Genomic DNA, 21,713 nt, shown 5'->3' with positions numbered 1-21,713 from the left:
AAGTGCAGAGCCAAAACACCCGGAGAACATGGGACGCTAGAAAGAAGATGACCTTCACACTTGGGAGGGGAGCAGCTTGGAACTCGAGAACATGGACACAGTCCAAAGAAACTATTATGGGATAGATGATCTCCAGGCTCCTCCCCCCACACAGCACCTCTAGCATCATCTTCCCCTCTGGTACCACCAATTATAAACAGTGATGCTCAAAACACACATTTGAGCAGCTGACAGTGTGCCCTGGAGGCTAAAGGCAAACTTTCCCCAGGTGGCACAATCAATAAGGAAAAGAAAAGGATGCAAAATAAAGATAAGCATTACAAAGATGCTCTGCAGAAAAAAGAGAATATATTCATCAGAAAATAATCCACTGTGACTACAGGCTTTGCTTAACCCTTTCTGGAGCACTGCCCCACACTCCCCATGAGACTATTGAGAGTTTCTAAGCAGAAAAACAGAAGAAAAAAGGGATTTCTAATTCCTGGTGCAAGCACAAGTCAGTCAAGCTGTTCTAGCCTAGGTAATAAGCTTATGCTTCAAAACTTTATGAAGTCCCTAAATAAAATCTAGGTTGATCTAGATTCCAGAAGCTTTTTCCCTCTGAATTAACTAAAGAAAAGGAAAAGTCAGTAGGCTGAGAAAAAGGAAGACGAGATTTTTGGCTTTGTATGTTTGTTTGTTTGTTTAAATGACTGGGAATCGAACTAAGCACCTCGCACATGCTCAGGGTTCATGCACTCCACCCACTGAGCTATACCCCCACTCCTTGGCTTTGTATGCTTAATAATGACAAATCAAGAAATAACAATTCTGGGGCCCCTGGACCCTCATACAAATGCATTTTTATCTTTAGCACTAATTCCTAACTTTGCCAAGCGGAATTTTTTTCTGCGTTCAACGTAAATAACATGGTAATGAAAAATGGTAATGTTGGCAACCCTGGGTTTCCTCAGATCTCTTTCCATCATATCAACATGTAGACTTACTGATGGTCCCTCACATGAAAAAACTTACAAATAAATTCATACACAGTCTCTTTGATGAAGGTTCAAATGTCTTGGGTTTCACAGCCAAATATTCAGTCTGTTGAGTGAACTCTTTTGGACCTGAGATTCAGGGGCCTGTTTCAAATCTGGACGTGCCTGAAACTCTAACCTGTTTACTTTCTGACTTTGTCTTCTGTGTCTCCCTTTCTTGCCTCTACTTCTAGCAAGATTGTCCTATCCAAAAAAAAAAAGCATTTGAGTTTTTCAAACAGAAAGGAAATGGTTTCTGGTATGTTCTAAGCTTTTTCAGTGTATTTGGCTGAATGGGCACAAACCGCCAAAGACTAAAAGCCAGCTAATTTATGGAGTCAATCACTAAGGAAAATATGTAGATTCAGCAGTTGCAACTCTCTAAATGGACAATTTTACAATCATGCACAAACTAATGTTCCATTTGAGTTCTGTATATTTCTCCTCTTTAGAATTCACCTATGTGGTTAAGAATTACGGAGTGTACCTTCTACGTCCAAACTTGCTGGTACCAAGGGAGCGTGCTAGGTTCTGGAACACCATACAGCTTTTCCAGGCCCGTGTGCTAAAAGTAAATTATGTACCTAGAATGAAACTAGCGGGTCAAAGCCACTGGGCATCTCCCTCTATTTCCCTTATCTCCAATAATCAACTCCTGTATGAGGGAGTTATTCAAGCACCTCCCCATGAGTAGTAAGAAACACTGTATATGATTACGTTGCCTTTAAAGGAGTTAATTTTTTGAAGTCATAATTTTTAATTTTAACTTATTCATGAATGATGGTGATCACCTCTCAAGTTTTCATCAACAAGGCACCAGGAAAGGCAAAGTAGGAACCCACTGTTTGGGCAATTTGATCTCACCCTGGCGATCTAGCTGAATATCAAGCACCCATTACTTCACCTCATCTGGGAAGGCTCAGCCAAACCATACCTGGGCATCAGCATCAAATAAGCCCATCAGGGTCTAGGATGGGATGGGAGTCTCAAACCACTTGGACTTTGGCCAGTAACTCTAGATTAGCTCGGAATCAGCACTGACCTAACCATCTCTCATGGAAGTGCAGTTTTGTATACATAAGTTTTCTAATTTATCAGGTACTTTCCTGACAGTTTACAGAGATGCATGACAAATTCTGACCCTATTATTTGACGGAACACTTCATAGGGACTTAAACCACAATACACGTATGTCTTTCTAAGTGTAATGGGGGTCAGACAAAACAGTCTGTTTCATTATCTTTCTATTTACCATGACATATTTTCATTGCTTTGTGTGACATTCAGCATGAAATCGTATTGTAATGAAAGCTAAGCTGTGAGTTTCAGTATCCAGAAACTTTCAACTATCATTCTATCTTAACTTCTATGTTGTTACTATGATCACAATGAACTTTTACAAATAATAAAATAGATCCATACAGTTAGAGTCACTCAATTTAAAAAGCAAGTTGATAATAACAAGATTTTAGTGCACTTTTTGTATTTAAAAAAATAACTAAAATGCCTTGCAAACTTTGAATAAATATCTCAAGGCTACACGCATACTTGCAAGGAAGGTAAGCGTTCAAAAAAATCCTTTTGGAGTAAGGAAAACCTTTTCAAAACTTTTGTGTCTCCCCTAAAGCCAGTAATACTGAGATGTGAAGAAGTCTGTTGATACTCTCACCAGGGGCTGTCCTAATTGAAAGCAAAAGATTCTAAAGACACAGCTGCCTTCATAGCCCTAATACAAATGTTTCAACATAATTAGTTACAGCAATGATTGATGCCAAGCATGTGGTTTCTAGAATGGGACAAATAAAAGCATATACACACGTAAGTGGGCACATGTATCATGAAATGGATCATTATTTCAAAAAGGATCCACCTCCCCTCTGCTACCTTTCCATCCTCCCTGCCTGCTTGGGTTCTACCACCTGCCGTATCCTGCAGACCTGGGAGGGGAGAGTTGGATGCAAATTATAAGGCAAGGAGAGCTGAGTGGCTTAAAGGTTAATCAGTGGCCAAATTAAGAAAATAATTCAGGAGTCCTGCTTCCGAGTCTCCTATCCTACTTCCAAAAATCAGTTTCTGCTTCTATATTCTAAACTAGTCTTAGCTATTTGGGGTTTAATCAAATTTTCATAGGACGTGGACAGATAAAACACAATCCTTTCTCACTGCATTAATTTGATTTTTGTCTTTTGCGTTCCCAGCTGTCAAGACTGTCGAATAAACCAGTTTTGATTCATAAATAATAGTTCCATTATATCTCCTGTGCCACTCGTCAGAGTACCTGAAATTTTAATTCACTTGTTCAGCTAAATTTCATCCTCAGTTCACGGCCATAAAATTCTTTATTGACAAACTTTCAAACCAACTTTGACTCTGAGGTATCTAGTCAACATTTTTCTTCTGTGTGGATATTAGTTTATTGAATAAGTGGCATCTGTTTTCCTCCACATCACTAGCAGAGGAGGTATTTCCTTTTGACAGCTTTGCAGGATTTATGGGTTTGCATGCTCTGAAGAAAAATAGTACTAAGCAAAAAATTCCAATTCATTACCTCTTAGTACTTAATTAAGTTCATACCCATGGCACACTGGAGGTGAACCCTGAAACAACTGTGACAGCAGCCGAGCAGCCAGCTAGATTATCTCTGGGAGACAGAGGGGATTCTAATTATCCTGACCTCATTTTTTCCGTCTATGATATTCATAAATGTGCCTTCTATTTTTTTTTCCAGAGTACATCTCTTTTTTTTTTTTGAAGTATAGTCAGTTTACAATGTTGTGTTAGTTTCTGGTGCACAGCACAGTGATTCCGTTTTTTTTATATATCTATATATATGTATTCCTTTTCATATTCTTTTTCATTATAGGCTATTACAAGGTATTGAATATAGTTCTCTATGCTCTACAGTAGGACCTTGCTGTTTACCTATTTTACATGTAGGAGTTAGTGTCTGCAAATCCCAAATGTGCCTTCTATTTTGCTTCCCTTTAGACCTGGGCAAAGCTGCTTAGAAAGGGAGGGCAGATTTCTCTCGGCAGCTACTATTCGCGCAGCCCTTCCAGACAATAAAGTCAAAGAGGGGCCTAAAATTACTCTCTGACCTTCCAGAACGCAGACCTCTGATTCAGAGGGCTTTCCCTGAGGTATGGCTGGAAGGCAAGCAGTGAGTCTCACTAAGCAAACACCTGGTGAGAAGTGAGAGGTGGGCTTACCTATCGGGGTTCTGCGTGCACACATGCATCTGTAAGAGGATCCGCTGCGTGAAAGTCTTAAAGCACTGTCCACATTTCCAAAGATGCCAGTCACTAAACTCCGAGTGGAGCTGGCTGGTGGAAGTCGGGCTCGCCAGGACTCGCTGGTTTTTCACGTTGATTTGGTTAAATCCTGATTCGATGGGCCCGGACTTATCCAGGAGGGAGAAGTTCCTGCTGCATGGAGTCTGTGGGAAGACGACAGAGCGCTGCTGGGTGGCAGGGGAGAGTTTGCTGTTCTTGCTGAAGGGCTGCAGGGCGTCCTGTCTGCACATGGCTTCCATGACTGTCGAGGGTACATTTACTGGGAGAACAGCAAGAGTTTGAGAAGATCAATTTTAGTAGCCCTGAAAATAAGCATAATAACACACACTTCTAAAAAAATCCCTCTAAGTCAACATTTTAAAAATTGGTGTTTCTGGACTCACAAGGAACATAAGAACAGCCAATTTGATTTGAGGGGGAAATCACTGTTATTGCCAGTTAACTCAGTCAGTGCCTATTTATTAAGCAACTACTGTCTGCTCCAGGTTTTTCCTAACTGGTCATTGCCCTCACTTACGACTTGAGATAAAAAGACTCCCTAATTGGGGGGAGTTGAGCTCGGAGGCACAGCAAGAGACAGGGAGAGAAAGTGGGGCTCCCTAGAGAGGGTGGCCTTCAGCATGGCAGAGAAGGTAAATTCAGGCCTTTAGGATTTCAGGCCTTTCATCAGACCCTGCCAGCACAGGACAGATTTTCAAGGAAAAGTGACTAAAGAGGTGAAGGCAACCATATGAAAGACACCTGGAGACAGAAGTCTGGTACGCTGGTGGGATGGTGAGGCAATCAGGCTGACTGAACACAGTGTGGGTTTGCCAGCACTGTGGGAATAAAGGGTTGGGGTGGGGGTAGACCTCAGAGGGCCTTTAATGTCCAAATAAATAAATACACAAAAGACTTCAGGCCTAAGAAATAGACACTGACTATTTCCGAGCAAACGAATAGCAAGAAAAAAGAATCCATGTTCAGGGAAGGCTTGACAGAGGCAAAATTTACACGCAGGGTGCAGGGCATAAGGTAAGAGTAGCAGGCATCAGAGTATGTGATCACAGAAGATGGTGCTTGCAACTTGGGCTTTGGAATCAGAAAGACCTGTGTTCAAATCCTAACTCTGCCTTTTACTAGCTTGGTCATCTTAGGCAAGTTACGCAGTCTCTCTGTGCTTGAGTCTCCATCTGTAAAATGAGGACAATGAAACTAATAATTTTAAAAGTAATGGCATGGCTTAGTGGGTGAGACGGTCTAGATTTTAACTCAACTACCTACAGCTGTCCCTTGGTATCCACGGCGGGGTTGGATCCAGAACCCCTGCAGATACCAAAATCTGCAGATGCTCAAGTCTCTTATATAAAATGGCATAGTATTTGCATATAATCTACTCACATCCTGCTGGATACTTTAAATCATCTCTAGACTAGTTATAATACATAATACCATGCAAATGCTAAGTAAATAGTTGCCAACATATGGCAAATTCAAGTTTTGCTTTTTGGAACTTTCTTAAAATTTTTTTCCCCAGAATATTTTCCGTCTGTGGTTGGTTGACTCTGCTGGAGCGGAAGCTGTGGATCCAGAGGGCTAACTGTGGGCAGGTATGGAATACCTAAATCCACAGTTTAGTCCTCGGTAAAATGTAAAGTGGTCACGGGAAGGAGTGAGAGATAATGCACAGGCAGCAGCTAGTAAATGCCAAGGTTGTCACTCAACAGATACTGAGTTCTATGCGCCCTGTCTTCCTCATCTTTAAACACCAGTTTGAGGTTTAAATGAGATAATGATAGTACTCATCACAGGGCCTACCATCAATATCAGTCACCATTCTTATTACTACAGAAGGAAAAGAGCCTCGAATGAAGGAGATGGACCCAAGCGGGATGGTGGTAGTGGGAGTGGGGAAAGAATGAGAAGAAACATTTTTGAGAAGGGAAACCTAATATATTTGAATTTTGTTTTTCTTTTTTCTTTGTCATTGTATTCATAATATACATCATGCATTCACTTGTCAATCCACAGGTTCAGAGGTGATGAGAATCTTTACATTATGCTTAAAAACTATTATTCTTACTTTAATTATCTACTCTGGCAATAAAATTTGTTTCGTGGTATTTCAGGGATCATAGAGATTCAAGGTTACAGCATGAGAAGGAATTTAGAGACCAAAAAGTTTGAAAAGGATGATTGGCAAAAACGGTGGTGGTGGGAAATAAATGATGGCTGTTGACCATCGGGTTCAAGGTCATGTGAAAAGGAACACGTGAACTGGGTGCTCTCATTCTTCCCTGCAACAGACCATCTCTGAGATTCCAGTGGAGCATGAAAACTCAGGTGTCCTCAACTACAAAAAGAGAACAAGAGGACCACTACCGCCAGGAGGCTCCATGCTTGAGTGGATACGTAGACACCACGTGTGGCGGGGTTAAGGATGCCACTAAGGACTCTTCCACCCTGAGTGTTCTACACTTTCACATGTATTAGATGAATCCAACAAATGGAACAGCTCATCCTCCAGGGCTCTGTTGGCATGGCCCATTCTGTCTTATGAAGAAGAAATAAAGCAAGAGACTCACAGACCAGGAGAGAATGTGGAGTTTGTCTACTTGGTAGTTCTTTATCCTGACTGTATATTATACTCATAGAGGAGATTTTTAAAAATACCAGAATCTCTTGGTAGTGCCTGGAAATCTGCACTTTAAGTTCCCCAAGTGCTTCTAATATAAAATCAGAGATGAGAACCACTGATCTAGTCCTACCCTCTCTTATTACAAAAAAAAAAAAAGCTGAAGCTCAAGCAGGTCTAATAACGCGTCACACATTCAGTTAATGTCACAGCTAAGCTGGAAGCTTTAGCTTTCTTTCTGATGTGCAGGGCATTTTTTTTTTTTTTGACCATACTCCTATTCTATGTCTGCTCAATTGCTGTGGTGCAAAAATAAAAAGGACATTTTACAGCTAGTACAGACATTTGTGTGTGTGTGTATGTGTGTGTATACACATATATAAACATACGTTATACAGGCATCTATGTGTGCACACATATACATATTTATGTACATGTCTATATTTTATATATAAATATTTATGAATAATTTCAACTTCTGTGGCAAAAGTAAATCAATATGAAATGTGTGCACACATTTTAGACTTTCAAAAAACCTTTGACTGTACACAGACTGTTAGTTTTAAAATATATATTGAAAAATAAGGAGAAATGTTTTATGTTTTGGCTCTTTCTTAATAGAAGACAAAAACAGCAGCATTGTCACAGACGAGGGTAGAACCCACCTTACTTAGCCTGTTTATACTAATCTGGAAGAGACAAAGCACAGGGAAACCCACGAGTTTTCAGGCAATACTAAGCTCTTGCAGGCTAGGAAGGCCAGACTAGCAGGAAGGAAGACAGGGTGGGGAGACCGTGGAATGAAGATGTCATCAACATGCAGGAGGGCAGGAAAACCCCCAGAAAGGAAAGCTTTCTGCTAGAAAGAGGAACATGATGCCTCCGGGGAAGTCACACAAATAACACTCTAAGTAGAGATTGTAAGTGCTGACTTCTTACTTAAGCCCCTGGAAAGTAACTGAATAAATTAATTCTCAAAGATTATTAAGGTCACAGAACCTTTCTATTAAACAAAAGAATATGCGGGCCAATGGAATTTTTCTAAGTTTAATAATCAATGTCAAAATAGTAATAAAGAAAAATGTCTACCAGTTTGTATAACAATCTGGGATAACGGGATCTGAGTTAATGATAATAGCATTTAAGCCGTAAGTATGGGGATAGCTGGAATAAAATGATTCTCTGTCTTATTATTTTCTCCTATGGGACACCTCTAAACAAATATAACACATTTTGGGGACAGTAGCAATGCTTGCTCTTTCTACTTTTGGCATGATCCTTTATTGTACTTGGGAATTAATTTAATTCTACTGAATGAAATGAGCTAGGAACAGCCTTAATAATTTAACATAATTTTCACAAAAGCAACCATATTTGACCCCAAAGCTGCCCTGCAGAGCCCTCGCACACTTCCACAGGACCGGAGAGGTCAAGCTACAAAGCATACTTTTTTCAGCAGGACTTAAAGGACACAGAGGATCACTCTTCCTAAAAACCAGTCTGATTGGCCCAACAATCCAAAGTATTAACAAAATACAGGGAATTCACAGAAAGAGAATAGAAAATGAATCAGAAAACACTATCATATCCCAACCCAAGATAGGACAAACTGCAAGAGGCCAGAAGTGACTAATGAAAAGACCGAAAGGATGAAGAGGTTTCTATCTGAAGACGTACTGAGCAAGTAAAATTGTTTCAGTCTATAAGACAGAGATTAAGGGGAAGAGGGCAAACTCTCAAAGCCCTAAAGGATTTATAGTCAAGGAGGATAATCAACTCATCAAATTTTACAAAACTATAACACTGAGAGTGAAATGCAGGATCCATAAAACAAAGTCCTACTTTACTCCCTCATCCATTCACTCAGTCCACAAGCGCTTACTGAGTATCTATGACGTGCCTGACACCGCTGGGGCTGTGGACACAGGGGAGCGAGAGTTACAGCTCCTACTCTCAGGTCACTTAATCTTTAGTGAGAGAGACAGATACCACACAAATGCTCTTACAGGTAAATACTGACTCAGTTTCATCAGATCTAAAATTCCATTCATTTCAAGTCACACCATCAATTGTAAGTCTCCCTGCATTGTGAGACATTTGCCAGGTCCAGAAAGATTAAAATGTGAAAAATATGTGAATTTGAGAACTGACAATATTCAGTTGCTCCAAGTGTAATAAGTGCTCTGATAGAAAAGAAACGGGGCCAAGAAAATGTCTGTCAGAGATGGCTAAACCTGGGTGGGAGAGATGGCTTCCCTGTGGTACTGACCCTGAGTGTGAGTCCTGAAGATGCGCTGCCATCAGATGGGGGCAAAGGAGGGAAAAGGCGATATGAGAGGAGATGGACTGTTGGCAGCTGTGCCACCGAGTCTGTATGGCGCACGAGGTGAGAAGCAGCTCAGGACACGTAATGGAAATAGGTGAAGGGAGGCAGGTTAATACAACAGAGGATGGTGGGGTCTGTAGCAGACTAAATAGAGCCAGGCTAGTCTGAAGATGTTTGAATTCTCATTTTGCAAAACAGTATGTGAGCCATACAAATATTTCTGGAGACTACGTAGCCCACTGGCTATCATATTAAAGAGGTGGGGACTGAGATGTAAAAGAGTATGAAAAAGTGTGTGTGTGTGGTGTGTGTGTGTGTGTGTGTGTGTGTGTGTGTATAAATGAATTATTATGCTGTACACCAGAAACTAACACAACATTATAAATCAACTATACTTCAATTAAAAAAAAAGAGTAATGCCAAACCAAAAAAGGGTTTTAAGCTAGGGTATGAGGTCATCAGATTGATACTTTAAATGCACCATCACTCTATATCATTAAATGAAAAAGTGAGGTGCAGAACAAAGTATATAGTATTACTATCTACATAAAAGGGGAAGGGCAGAGTGAGAGCCCAAGAAAGAGTGGGAGAATATGCTCGAATTCAAGAATGGGCAAAAAATACGCCCAGAAAGACACCAAAGAATCTGTCAATGGATTGCCTCTTGGAAGGACAATTACATGTCCACAGTACTTTCTGGATTTTGATCTATGGGACCAAACTCTCTCTTAACAAAACATGTGAGTAAACTGAGACAATAAAATCAGCAAATCAGTGAAACTCCACTTCTGCTGCTGTGATACCAAAAGAGGGAAAATGTGACCTGCAGGAGGCTACCGCAGGGGTCCAGGCCGAAGCTGATGGGGAGGCTGATCAGGAGGTGGCAGCAGCAATGAAAAGAAATGTATTTAAGAATACACAAGCAACAGGGCTTTCTAAATGCCTGGACAGAAGGGTGAGGAAGAGCGAGGTGTCAAGGTTTCTAGAAAGAGCAACTGGATGAATGAGAGTGAGAGGTACTGCACTGGGGGAGAGGCAGCTTGGGCGACAGAGTAGAATGGTTTTGGTTTTGAGATGCCTGTGAGACATGCAAGTGCAGATGGAAATCAGACAGGTGGATGGGAGTCTGGGGCTTCAGTGAGAGAGGTCTGGATTGCCAGTATAAATCTGGGAGCACCTGTCTTAAGTCAGGTCCTTGGGAAACAGAATCTGAAATGGAGATTTGCAGTTTTGTGTGCAGGAAGTTTACTGGGGAGTGAAATGAGTGAGGACTTTGGCAAGGGCGATCAATAGCTCTGGAGGGCCTTCAGAGCTGTTCTGCTTTGGGGTAAGGGAAGCAGTCCTTCCTACCCACCCACACTGACCAGTCATTGGACACAGGCTACGTGGGGAGGGAACATGACTGGGGGTAAAGCAGCTCTCGGAGGCTGAAGGCAATTCAGCTGTCAGCTGTCCCCAGAAGTAGGGGAACAGGGGCCTCAATCCTAAAGCAAGGTTGGGATCTAGGCAGTACACCACACCATCCCACAGCACCCAAGAGGTCAAATCTCTCATGACGGTGGGTTCCTATGTCCTCTGCCACTTCCTTCTGGGAAGGTATTTTCAGTGGCTGCTGCCTTCTGTTAGGAGTCCTGTGCAGACACGAAGGCATCTCCCTGGGGTGACTTCTCTGTTTCTTCTAGGATCTTACAGGTTTCTCCAGTTCTGGGGCAATTTTTATACTAGCTTCTTGACCCAGGGTTTCCACAACTGGCAGGTAATGCAAAATCCAACCCCACACCTTCCCACAGTTGGGGCTGGTTTTTGGAGTGTGACATGGTGTTTTTACCAATAGCCCCAGATGGACAATTCCTTGGCCTATGGGCTTGAGGGTAGCACTTTTCTATGTCCCATTTAGGGACAAAACAGTAACTTCTGGTTCCTGAGTTTATGTGAGGAGTCCAACGCCAGCTGCCCACTGAGCATGAGGGGCCAGGAACCTGACTTCTCTTGACTGCATTACTACTCAGCCAAACACCTGCCCAGCTCAGGCTCCCTGCAGTAGCCATCTCACGGCCCTGCATTAGGTTCTGTACTGTAGTTGCTTGCTTATGTGCCTCCTCCCACACTGAGGTGCTGGAGGACGGGGTCTGAGTGTCTGTACCCCATCACAGCGCTCCCACAGGGCCCTGCAGAGATGTCCTCATTGTCCTCAACGTTCACTGACAGAAGGCTTGAGTGAGGCCTGGTTTCCCACTGTTGGTGGGACGGTGGGGGGTGGGGTGGGGAGGGCACTCTGTAGAAGTGCTCCTTTTTATTTCCTGCTCTTTAAAATCAAAAGAAAAAGGAGGGCCTCTTAGAGGGAGAGTTGACTCTGGTGCAGCAACTCCTGCATTGCTGTCCAGTTTCACATTCTGCTACCTCAGCTTCCCATGCCAAGACCGAAAAAGCAGCAGGAAGACTTGTTTAACATTTATTCCCAGGTTTTTTTTTTAATTTCCTCTGAAATGAGTATGAACACACTAGGGTCTTTACACTCTGCAGGAGCTGATCCCCTACTAGAAGCTTTGGGGAACCTCATTCCTCCTTGCGGATACAATCTGTCGACACAGGCGTTCCTTCAAGCCCTTCTGAAAGGCCCACAGTGGTTGGAGTGGCTCTCTCTTTGGAGCTCTATTACACTTAGAACTATGGGTTTTTTTTTTTTAACAGAAAATAACATAGGAATTGCTTCCAGAATCCAGATGCCTATGGGAAACGCTGCCTTCTCTTTCAGTGGCTTGTCCAGGCAGTGAGTGTGCCCCACTGCTCTCCGGCCCCTGAAGCCTGAACCCACCCCACACACTCCATAGGAAATGTGTACTTTCAATGTTGAAAGAACCATGGGCAGAAAATGATATTTTTATAAATGAAAGTGCTTAATAAGTATCATTCACTGAGTTAAATCACCACTGTCTTGGGCCATGTATCAATTCCATTAACAACAAAAAAACAGAAATCTGGCCAAAATATTTCTCCTTTCTAACAATGGCAATATAATTCTCAGTATTTGTCCAGCGAGCATGTATTCATTGTTTGCTCTGTGCATAACCCTGGTAAGGAGGCTCTGTGGAGGCATTTTGTCAAGCAAGTCTTTGATCTTAAGAAGCTTCTTTCTAAGATACTTAATTTATTTTTGTGGCTAGCTCAGTAGGATAAAAATTGTCTTAGAATTCCTAATCCCGTTGAGATGATTTAAACTACTAAGGGCTGGGGAAGGCTATCTGTTAAATTATCTGTCCATGCCCTTTCACACATTTGTGCTTTTAAATCACACAGAGAATTTTCTCAGTACAGAATAAGGAACCCTCATTATAAAGCATTCCCAGGTCTCTCCGTCTCTCCCATATGAATCATACAGGAGAATCTATCTTAGAGACAAAGTCATATATCACCCCCATGCTATCTGATGAAGCTTTCTGCTGGTTTCTTGGGTGGCCAATCACATGACAGATATATGACTTTGAGACAGGAACTGAAATAAAATTCCTGTAATACCCTTAGGGGGAAGGGGGATTGTCACTGTTGAGCACTTTAGTTAAAGAATTAATTCTCTTTAAACTTCCCTCCACCCTTACTTAGAGCTCTGAACTCAACCCAGAAGAGCTGCTCAGTTTACCTACTGAAGCCACAATACTTCAACCTGCTATGGCTTTGTGAATTTTCTCCCAAGGTTTTCAGGTGCTAAATGATATAACACATGCCCTGGTAGGGTTGATTCAATACTCTACTCAGCAGTCTCAGGAATGCTTCACACAGGTTGGCCTACAAGGGAAAGGAGGCTTGAAAAGTAAAGCATGTGATGTGGCCAGAAAGTACACTTTTTGATGACACTATCACACTGAACCTGAAGCTAGATGGTACACTGTTAGATACCACTGGCAGGTGGCTGTGAATGGCACAGAGAACCCCAAATCTTCCAGCCCAGTTCCTAAATCCCTTTCGTCAATGTAACCACATCACAAGGTGGAAGCAATATTGTAGATGTGTGACTTCCACCCTAGAGATCCAGGTCAAGGGTAAGAAACGTGTTTCCTGAGGAGTCATTCCAGTTTCCATTTCTGACTCATCACTCAGTAAATGGTCATTCCATTCATCCAGTTCCTCAGACCAAAGCCTCGGAGTTCTCCTTGCCTCCTTTCTCTCTCACTCAGTACCCCAAGTGTCAGCAAATGATGTTGACTTTCCTTTCAAAATATATCCAGAATCCAACCACTTCTCACCACCTCCACCACTTCTGCACTGGTCCAAACCACCATCACCTCTCCCCTGAATTCCAGGAAGAGCCTCTAACTGGATTCCCTGCTCCATCCTCAACCTATCTAGTCTCCACTCAGTAGCCAGAGTAATCCTGTTACAACTTTAGTCACATCACTGCTCAAAACTCTGCAATAGCCCCGTTTATCCAGCCCACACAGAACAAAAGCCAGGGTCCGGACAAGATCCCTGCCCCCTCCCATATCTAAGTCTTCTCCCCACCTCACTCACTCTGACACACCTATGTCAATAGCTTTGGGATGCTCTCCCAGTAGGCCAGTCATATTTCCATCCTGGAAATAAAAGGAACTGAGTCTAGCTGCCTGCAACACTCTGCTCCCAAACAATACATGTCTTGTTCCTTTGCCTCCATAAGTCTTTATCCAAGGGCTACCTTCCTTGTAGAGCTCACCCTGATCACAGCAACTCCCAACTCCTGGCACTCCTTACCCCTTCTCTGCTTTATCTCTGTGACACTTATCATCACCTGACACACTATCTATTTAATCATTTATTTGTTGATAATCTGCCTCCCTCTACTAGAAGATATACCCCATGAGGGTAGGAATTCCTGTCTGCTTTGTTCACTGCTGTCTCTGTGGCACCCAGCAATGACACTGGCCCATAGTAAATGTGCAACAAATATCTGAGCATTTAATGAATGAATGAATGGAAGAAATTTCAGGCTGTGTGCTATATACGCTAGAACTCTAGATTCTGATATGTTTATTCCCAGACATTCTGCAGCACACACACCCCACAGTATGCTCAGAGTCTGTAATACGCTGTATTAAAGGAAGAAACAGAGAGCCTTTCTGGAATCTTTTGGGATCAGATTCCATCCTTAAGAAGGTGAAGTTATGCCAAGGTTCTAACGTACAGACAGGCCCCTGTCAACAGATCGGGAAGCTGATACTGGTGCTCTCCACACGTGGACCTAGATCTAGCTTCAGGGGAGCCGGGGCATGGAGCCATTCTGGGAAGACAGAGCATCCTGGCCTCCATGTCCATTTCTGCCTCTAACACCAACCACACACTCTTGTCCAACACTGAGATTTTCTCCTATGAAAACAGACACTCTCTCAAATAGGAGTATCACTGTGGAAAAGAAACTTTCCAATGGAAACTTGGGAAGTAAGAGGAATGTACTTATATGTCCAAAGATTCATTTTTTGATTTGAGATTGGTTTGGGGTTAGGGTAAAGTAGAAAAGGAAAGTTGAGAGTAATATGCTTTTTGAGGATTCTATTTTTTTTTTTTGAGGATTCTATTTTTAACAAAGAAAATAAAGACAACATGGAAAAGAAATATCTGATCATCAGCATTTTGATTAATAGCATTATGAACATTCTTTTTTTTTTTCGGAGTTTGTGTGAGTGAGAGAAAGTAAGTGAAGGAGGAAAAATTAAAATAACACTGTTTTTCAAAATGAAGTTTCTTAAATAGATCTGTTCCCTCTGCTTCGTTTTCTACTGCATAATCCCAATTACCTGTTCATAGATTAGTCAATTTGGTGACAAGAAAAAAATAGCATCATTGAAACCAGCATTTCTCACTGAAGCATGGCAGAACTACCTAATTCTGTGCCAAACACTGGAAATCACCTGATAACATTTTCCCAAGAATTGATAAAAACAAATATATAAAGTTTAGGTGAAAACTGCTGTAGAAGTTGGCACTTGCCCAGACATTAGATTATTTTTTAAAACATAATGATGGCCATGGTAATGATCTAAAATGAACCATGTGACTTTCTTTTAAGAAATTTAGAGAGAGATAAATTCCTCAGTCAGATGTCTACGGTTTTTACTACCCTTCTCATTCCCATGCCCACTTAGGAGGAAGCACAGCCAATCAGCCAGAGGGCTGTTATTCCTGATTAAACAGCACTGTTTTCTCATTATTTCATTTTTGCAAACAGTGTGACTACAGCAAGACTGTGCACCCCTTCAGAGCAGAACTCGTGCCTTATGCTGCTCTTGTAACCAGACACATAGTAGGTGCTCGGTAAGTAACAGTTGCCTTAACATTGCTGCCAGCGATGATTTAAAACTAAGACTGAGGTTTTGAAATTATCAACAGGCGAAGAAAAACTGGTCTGTACAAGTTAAGATTCCCTGTGAAAATGCAAAAGACATACAAGGAAGATGATGGAACAGACTTGTGCACGTTTCTGTTACATAGAATGGATCACATTTTCGGAGTTTCAAACAACACTCTTAAAAAGTTAGCTTTGAGATCGGTACTGTGAAATGTGAATTCAGAGCTAAAATAAATTCTTACAGTTTTCATCCTGGGCAATGCATTGTAAAGGGATCCCAAAGAAAGACGTATAGCTGTCATTGTACCACACCAGAAGCTCGGTACCCCTGGGAATATCTATACAGGCTCGGTAGAATATATTCGACCTATTCAAAACAAAAGAAAACCCAGCTTAGTAATCGGTAGGACTCATGTGCCCCATCCACATTTTTATTGCCCCCAAAAAGTTCTGCCCAGCTCCACCTAAACAATTTCTGTTTGTAATAAAATCTGCACCCACCTTATCGTTCTTGGCAACCAATTAGAGCCTGTAACCCAGTAAAATAAATAGCTTACAGTTTATTACCACAATGTCTCTCCACAGAACATCTTGGCTGAAGAGACAGATATGTGACCCAAGAGACAGCAGAAAGGAAGAGTTCGTTTAAAAAAAAAATCTCACACTAATGAGAAAATTCTCTCTTGGCAAATTGCAGACTCTGGTTCCTCAACGTCACATATAAATTAATATGATTGATTTTCTTATTTGAAAGAAAAGCAGTAGGTGTATTCTTACAACTTGGCATTGGGAGTTCTCAACTCTGTAATAAAATTAAGCAGCTTTGTGATGTAAGGATTGAAAGAAATAAAAAATTTCCCCCTTGCCTTTCTCCTGAAGTTTGATACAGAGAAGAGAGAAACACTCTCATGCGAAATGGATGGAAATTCAATAAATACAAGGGGAGCACTCTACTCTGGCTGAAAAATTACACTCTGAAATGATAGAGTGAAGGGACCAAAAAATAAACATTTTTTTTTTACAGTGGCTGTGGTATAGTAAAGAAAAATCTATTTCTAAAAAAAGATTAAAAAAGTAAGAGGAGTCTGCGACCAGTTTTCTCAATGAAGAATTGCTACAAATACTAACCTCCAGTTCAAGATAAAAGTGTTTAGGGTTGGTGGACCTTAAATTTAGTCTATCTGTAAGGAATTGGCTGGAGCAGGGCAATTTGTTCCTTGTATAACACTGCAGACATAAGGCGAATCCTTCACCACATTTTTCATGGCAGTGAGATATGCACTTGTCAACATATTTTGTCACCACAAAGTGGCTCTTGGCAATAGGATCATAAAGATCAATAAAAAAGTGCAGATTCTCAATATTTTACTTGCAGCTGCAAAAATTTCATTTATCTTGTTATTTTCCTTACTTGCTGCCATTCCGTCTCACGAGGGCACTGCTAGCTAAGCAGAATGTTTTTTCCCAACATTCTATGAATATCTGACAAAAACTCCAGCCAGTGGTCCAGACCTCACTACCCTTCCTCCCGCCGCATCTCCAAGAGCTGTGCATTTTATTAATTCTTTCCACTGCTACATAAAAAAATCAAAATGGGAGTCGAGCTATAAATCACTGGCCATCTCCTAACTTGAGAAAAATTGAGTCTACTTTGTACTTCACCCCTTGTAACATTTCATCTCTCGGTTTGGCTTCCCTTAATATAAACACAGCGCCCGGCAAATGAATGTGTTAAAACCAAATGACATACTTTGCCGCTGAAAGGGCAGAACTGTTTTCGAGCAATGGGTGGTCTTCTGAGGCTCGGAGGAGGCCAAAAGGGGGGAAAAAAAACGTGTAAGTGTACACCGTTCCTTACAAGCGGACAGAGCTTCCAAAACTCGCAGAAATCTCTGCATGTTAAAGCACATCAAAGGGATTTTTCCCTTTTCAGATAATATTTCCTTTGCTGACATGTATTTAGTATTGCGGTTGGATGACTCATAAAGATAGCTTCATGGCGTCCCAACGCAGTTGAAGTGGAACACATGCCAACAAACATTATTGTCAGCCTCAAAATAAAAACAAAACGTTCAGCGAAGGGTCAATCAATCAAGGGCGCTTTGAAGAAAATTCCATTTAGATATTACAAATCATAACAGAATGAATCTAAACCAGCTGACTTTTTGTGAAGAGGACGTTCATGTACAATAAAAAATTAGGCTGCCTCTTCGGGGTCCAACTTTTCTATTTTCTTACTCTTGGACGTGGTCACTGGTGACGGATGCCAGTTTTTAAATTGTGTTTTTGTAGCTCATTTTATAAAGATCTGAAGTAATCAAAAACAGACTGGCAGGGAGAACTCGATGTGTGAGCGCCATTATGAAAGGAAACCATAAACCCTGCTCGATTTTGACAGATAGGTAATGACTAACTCGTGCCCACCTTCCTGTAGGGGTTTCTCCTTTTCCCAGATTCCGAACTTGTCTCAAGAGTTCCCTGGGTGCTCCTTACAGAACCAGCCCAGCTACCTCTCGCTGAATGGACAACCTTTACTCCTTTTCTAGCTCCAAGTTTCATAAAAACTTCATGGCAGAGATGCAGCTGCACTGAAGGTGGGTGAAGCCAATATACAGACTGTAACCAGATACCCTGGTGTGCAAGGTCATTTAAACCCTTATGTAATGAAAGATAACAGCCTAGGAAACCACGGCAGTGAGTCACACGCTGCCTAAATATGTTCCTTTTGAATTGAAGGCCTTTGGAGAGCGAGCCAGATTTGTGCAGCCTTTGCACACATAGAAGGGGAATCAAGTTTTCCTTTTTTTAAGGCTTCATTTTTTAAAATTAAGGGAAAAAAGAAAGCGAAAATAAATAGTCATAGGCAGGACTCCAAGTCGCCGAGCAAGGGCGCTTCTGCTTTGATGTGTCTGTGGTGCCTGATAAAGCTAAACAGTTGCTTCTGACTCAAAAGGGAACACGGCTGTTTATAACTGAGCTCATATATTTACATGGCACATGTTTTCTGGGGATTTTGAGAAAAGAAGGCTTAGTGGTAGGGCTTTTTTCCTAGGAGATGGGTTTCTGCCCTCTTGTCTCCACTCCAGCCTTTAGCACAAAGTAGAAAGAAATGTTGACCAACAGGTGTGCTGGGCTTAGCATCTGGGAGTCCACCTTGCTTCTCTGTCCCTACCCCATCCGGGCCTCCCTCTCAGACTCCAGGCAGTGAGAGTGGCTCCACTTCATCTTTGTTACTCTTTGGGCTTTGCCCAAAGATCTCAGGAGACCAGGGGCTTCTCTATGCTCTGGAACCCCCTCAACCCCTGAAACAGGCTCTGAATCATCACAGGGCCAAAGCCAAATGCTTTGGCTCCTTTTGAGGGATCAAGAGAGGTTACTCTGTCTCAACCAAGGCTGTCGAACAGAATGGTTTTGGAAAAGCAGCCTTGGAAAGGTTGAGAGTTCTTGGTTTTTCATGCCTTTGTGCAAATGAAACTTTTTCCTCTGGGAAACAGCCTGACCAAAGGTGATTAAAGCAAAGGATCTGGGGCTGCACCTCTGAACTCCTATTTATGTGTGCACACATCTGCCGGGGGACTCACCCCAAGTCAGCGAGTTCGCTGGGCTCACTCTGGTCACTGCCAAAGGTCAGGTGATGATGTGGAAGTAACTGTATCCTGGGGACCAAGTACCTAGCATCTTTATCCCTGAATTCTCAAGCCATTATTGTTACAAGTACTAAGGAGAGATCACAAACCTAGCAGAAAAGTGTCTGCCAGTCCTCGCAGAGTTCTTCAGAACCCTGCAGGATTTTTTTTTTTTTTTTTTTACAAAACCAGCAGCAAGCCTAAATTTACATATGCAAGGCAAAGAGCTTCAGCTCCATAAGTGGTAAATCAAGGCATACTTTACCTGTACTGAACTACTGTTAGATTCTGTTCTCCGCAGTGCCTGGCACATCGGATATACCTCATCCAGCTCGACTTACTAGGTTCCCCACCATCAATAAAGTGCTGTAGTGTCCCATCTTGGTCATATATCTAGAGAAGAGGTCAGAAGGTCAAGTAGTTAGAACGAGTCACCAGCAATCATCTTCCCTGCTTCCCTTGGTGTCTTTATGTGTCGGCTGCAGGAATTTACTGCCCGTAGGTTTGCTAGTGCTTATTGATGCTTGTGGAAACTCCACTGGAATAACAGGAGAGAAATATTTTTAGGTGATGCAAGTCAATCACGTTTTTCTTATCAAGCCAATCTTCCCTGGATTAAACATATTTGTGGCATCTCAAGGATGTGAGGGACCATGTTTCCCAAAGAATATTTAACTGCTTTTGACAGGCGACTCTTAAGTAATGAGCTGCTGGATAAACAAAGCAAGCTGAGAGGAGAGGCCACATTGACATAGCTGGAACATCCACATAAGGGCTCCCATCTCAAACACGTAACTGTTTGAAGGCATTTGGGAGGCAGTAACCATCATCTGTTCAACAAGCTGGTGACACCTAACAGAAGCAGGAGCCTTACTGGAGCTACACAGCACTAATAAAACAGACTCTGATTCAGATGAAATAAATGGACTCTCACCTTGCAGAAGATGTAGGACTTCAGCTGTCAGGACCTGAAACTATTAGGAGAGGGTCATCAAAAAAGTGAGACCCTCGGAAAGAGAAAGGAAAAAAAAAATGCTACCATTTCCTGTGCATTTTAGATGTCTTAACTGAGATTGGTCTAATAATTATTGCCTTGGGTTATCTCAAGCAGATTTTCTTTCAAGGTTGCATCCAAGAAAATGAAATCTGCTTCAAACCAGCCAATGGACAAGGGACAAAAAGTCTGATGCAAAACAATTAGCCAGTCCAGCACACATGGAGTCTTTGCCAACAGCAGAGACAATGGGCTCCCACCTTCAGAAACCAGATCAGCCCTGGGCACCATGGAGGGTGTGGTATCTAGAGGAACAGGAGATCAGGGGTTATATATGTACAGCCATTCTAGAAGGTCATCCTCAGTCCTAGGGGCATCCAGGAAGCAAGGAGTACAGTTCTCAGAAGGGCCATGACAAAGCTGGACCTTTTCAAATAAAATCAGCACTGAGATTCCAGTAGCTACTGAGGTGTTCCCCAGAGCATCCTGAGAACTCGTATCTCTTACTCTTGCTCATCAGCCTTTCCACTTTTTCTTTCCAAATAGACATAAAGATTAAGTTTCACAGAGAGCCTCACTGGTTACATTTAGGCCCTAAAATTAGTAGGATCATTCATATTAATTTAGCTCAGTATTTCTATTCTGGGGGCCAAATGGCTTAGTGATGACAGTTTTTTTTTTTTTTTTTGGTTGTATTTTTTTTATCATCACCAGTCATTTTTAAACGGTTGATTTTTTTTTTTTCGGCTTTTCTTGAACTCATCTGTCTTCACCTCCGACCTTTCCACTAACCCCCTGAGATAAAAGAGAGGCATCAATCTAATAAACACAATTGTTGGAGAAGTTATGACTGGTTAGAAGGCCAGCATGGTCACAGCTGATTATCAATGTAGCCTGAGAAGAAAGAAGAGATTCTTGGATTCCTGGATTATACTGTATTTAAGATTAATAACGTCTTTAAATTCCTATTTGGGGATGATGGCAGAGAATAGAAATATTTCATGTGGTGGATACATCTGCTCCCTGAGCAATCAAATGACAGATTTCGTATTTAGGTTAGATTGCACTGTGGTTATTTTGGTGTTCTTGTTCTTGTTCTTGTTTTGTTTTAGGAAACTGGTTCAAAGAGTCTCAACCCTGAGTCTGCTGTTGACAGCCCGTGTGACAATCAACAAAGCCATCAGTTCCTTGAACACCACTGCTTATCTATAATGGAGCCCAAATGATGATGACCCAGACCTCTGTCCCTTCCTTCCCCCATGAAAAATCTTTCATGACAGTTGCTGGTGAAAATAATTATGAAGGATTTCGAGACATGCAATTCTCCCTTGTGATTCTAGCTAATGTCCTCAAAGCCAAGTAAAACCCTTGAACATTTATATGTCACGGGTGCTGCCTTGAGTGTGAGCTCATCTGAACACCACACAGTAGCCAATCAGTCTTGACAATGCTTCCTCCCACACTCTTTCAGCGATCACCTCCTTAAAATAAGTAGATTGTGATTACAGGAATCCTACAATGTTTGCCT

At 41.9% G+C, this 21,713-nt stretch overlaps 1 protein-coding gene across 3 annotated transcripts in view; it reads right to left on the bottom strand.

Annotated features, from left to right (window-relative positions):
• The window catches only part of PRDM6 (PR/SET domain 6), a 96,553-nt gene that overhangs the window by 13,160 nt on the left and 61,680 nt on the right, over positions 1-21,713 (bottom strand). For all 3 annotated transcript variants that reach the window (XM_032476599.1, XM_032476601.1, XM_032476600.1), the window contains 3 exons: positions 19,457-19,584; positions 15,808-15,932; positions 4,226-4,568 (listed from right to left, as the gene is read on the bottom strand). In XM_032476599.1, coding sequence (XP_032332490.1) covers positions 4,226-4,568; positions 15,808-15,932; positions 19,457-19,584 — 596 coding nt within the window. The remainder of the gene's footprint in view (positions 1-4,225; positions 4,569-15,807; positions 15,933-19,456; positions 19,585-21,713) is intronic.

This window comes from Camelus ferus, chromosome 3, assembly GCF_009834535.1.
Source record: "Camelus ferus isolate YT-003-E chromosome 3, BCGSAC_Cfer_1.0, whole genome shotgun sequence".
NCBI lineage: Eukaryota > Metazoa > Chordata > Mammalia > Artiodactyla > Camelidae > Camelus > Camelus ferus.
The sequence above is the reverse complement of the archived record's forward strand: the minus strand, read 5'-3'. Positions and strand labels throughout refer to the sequence as shown.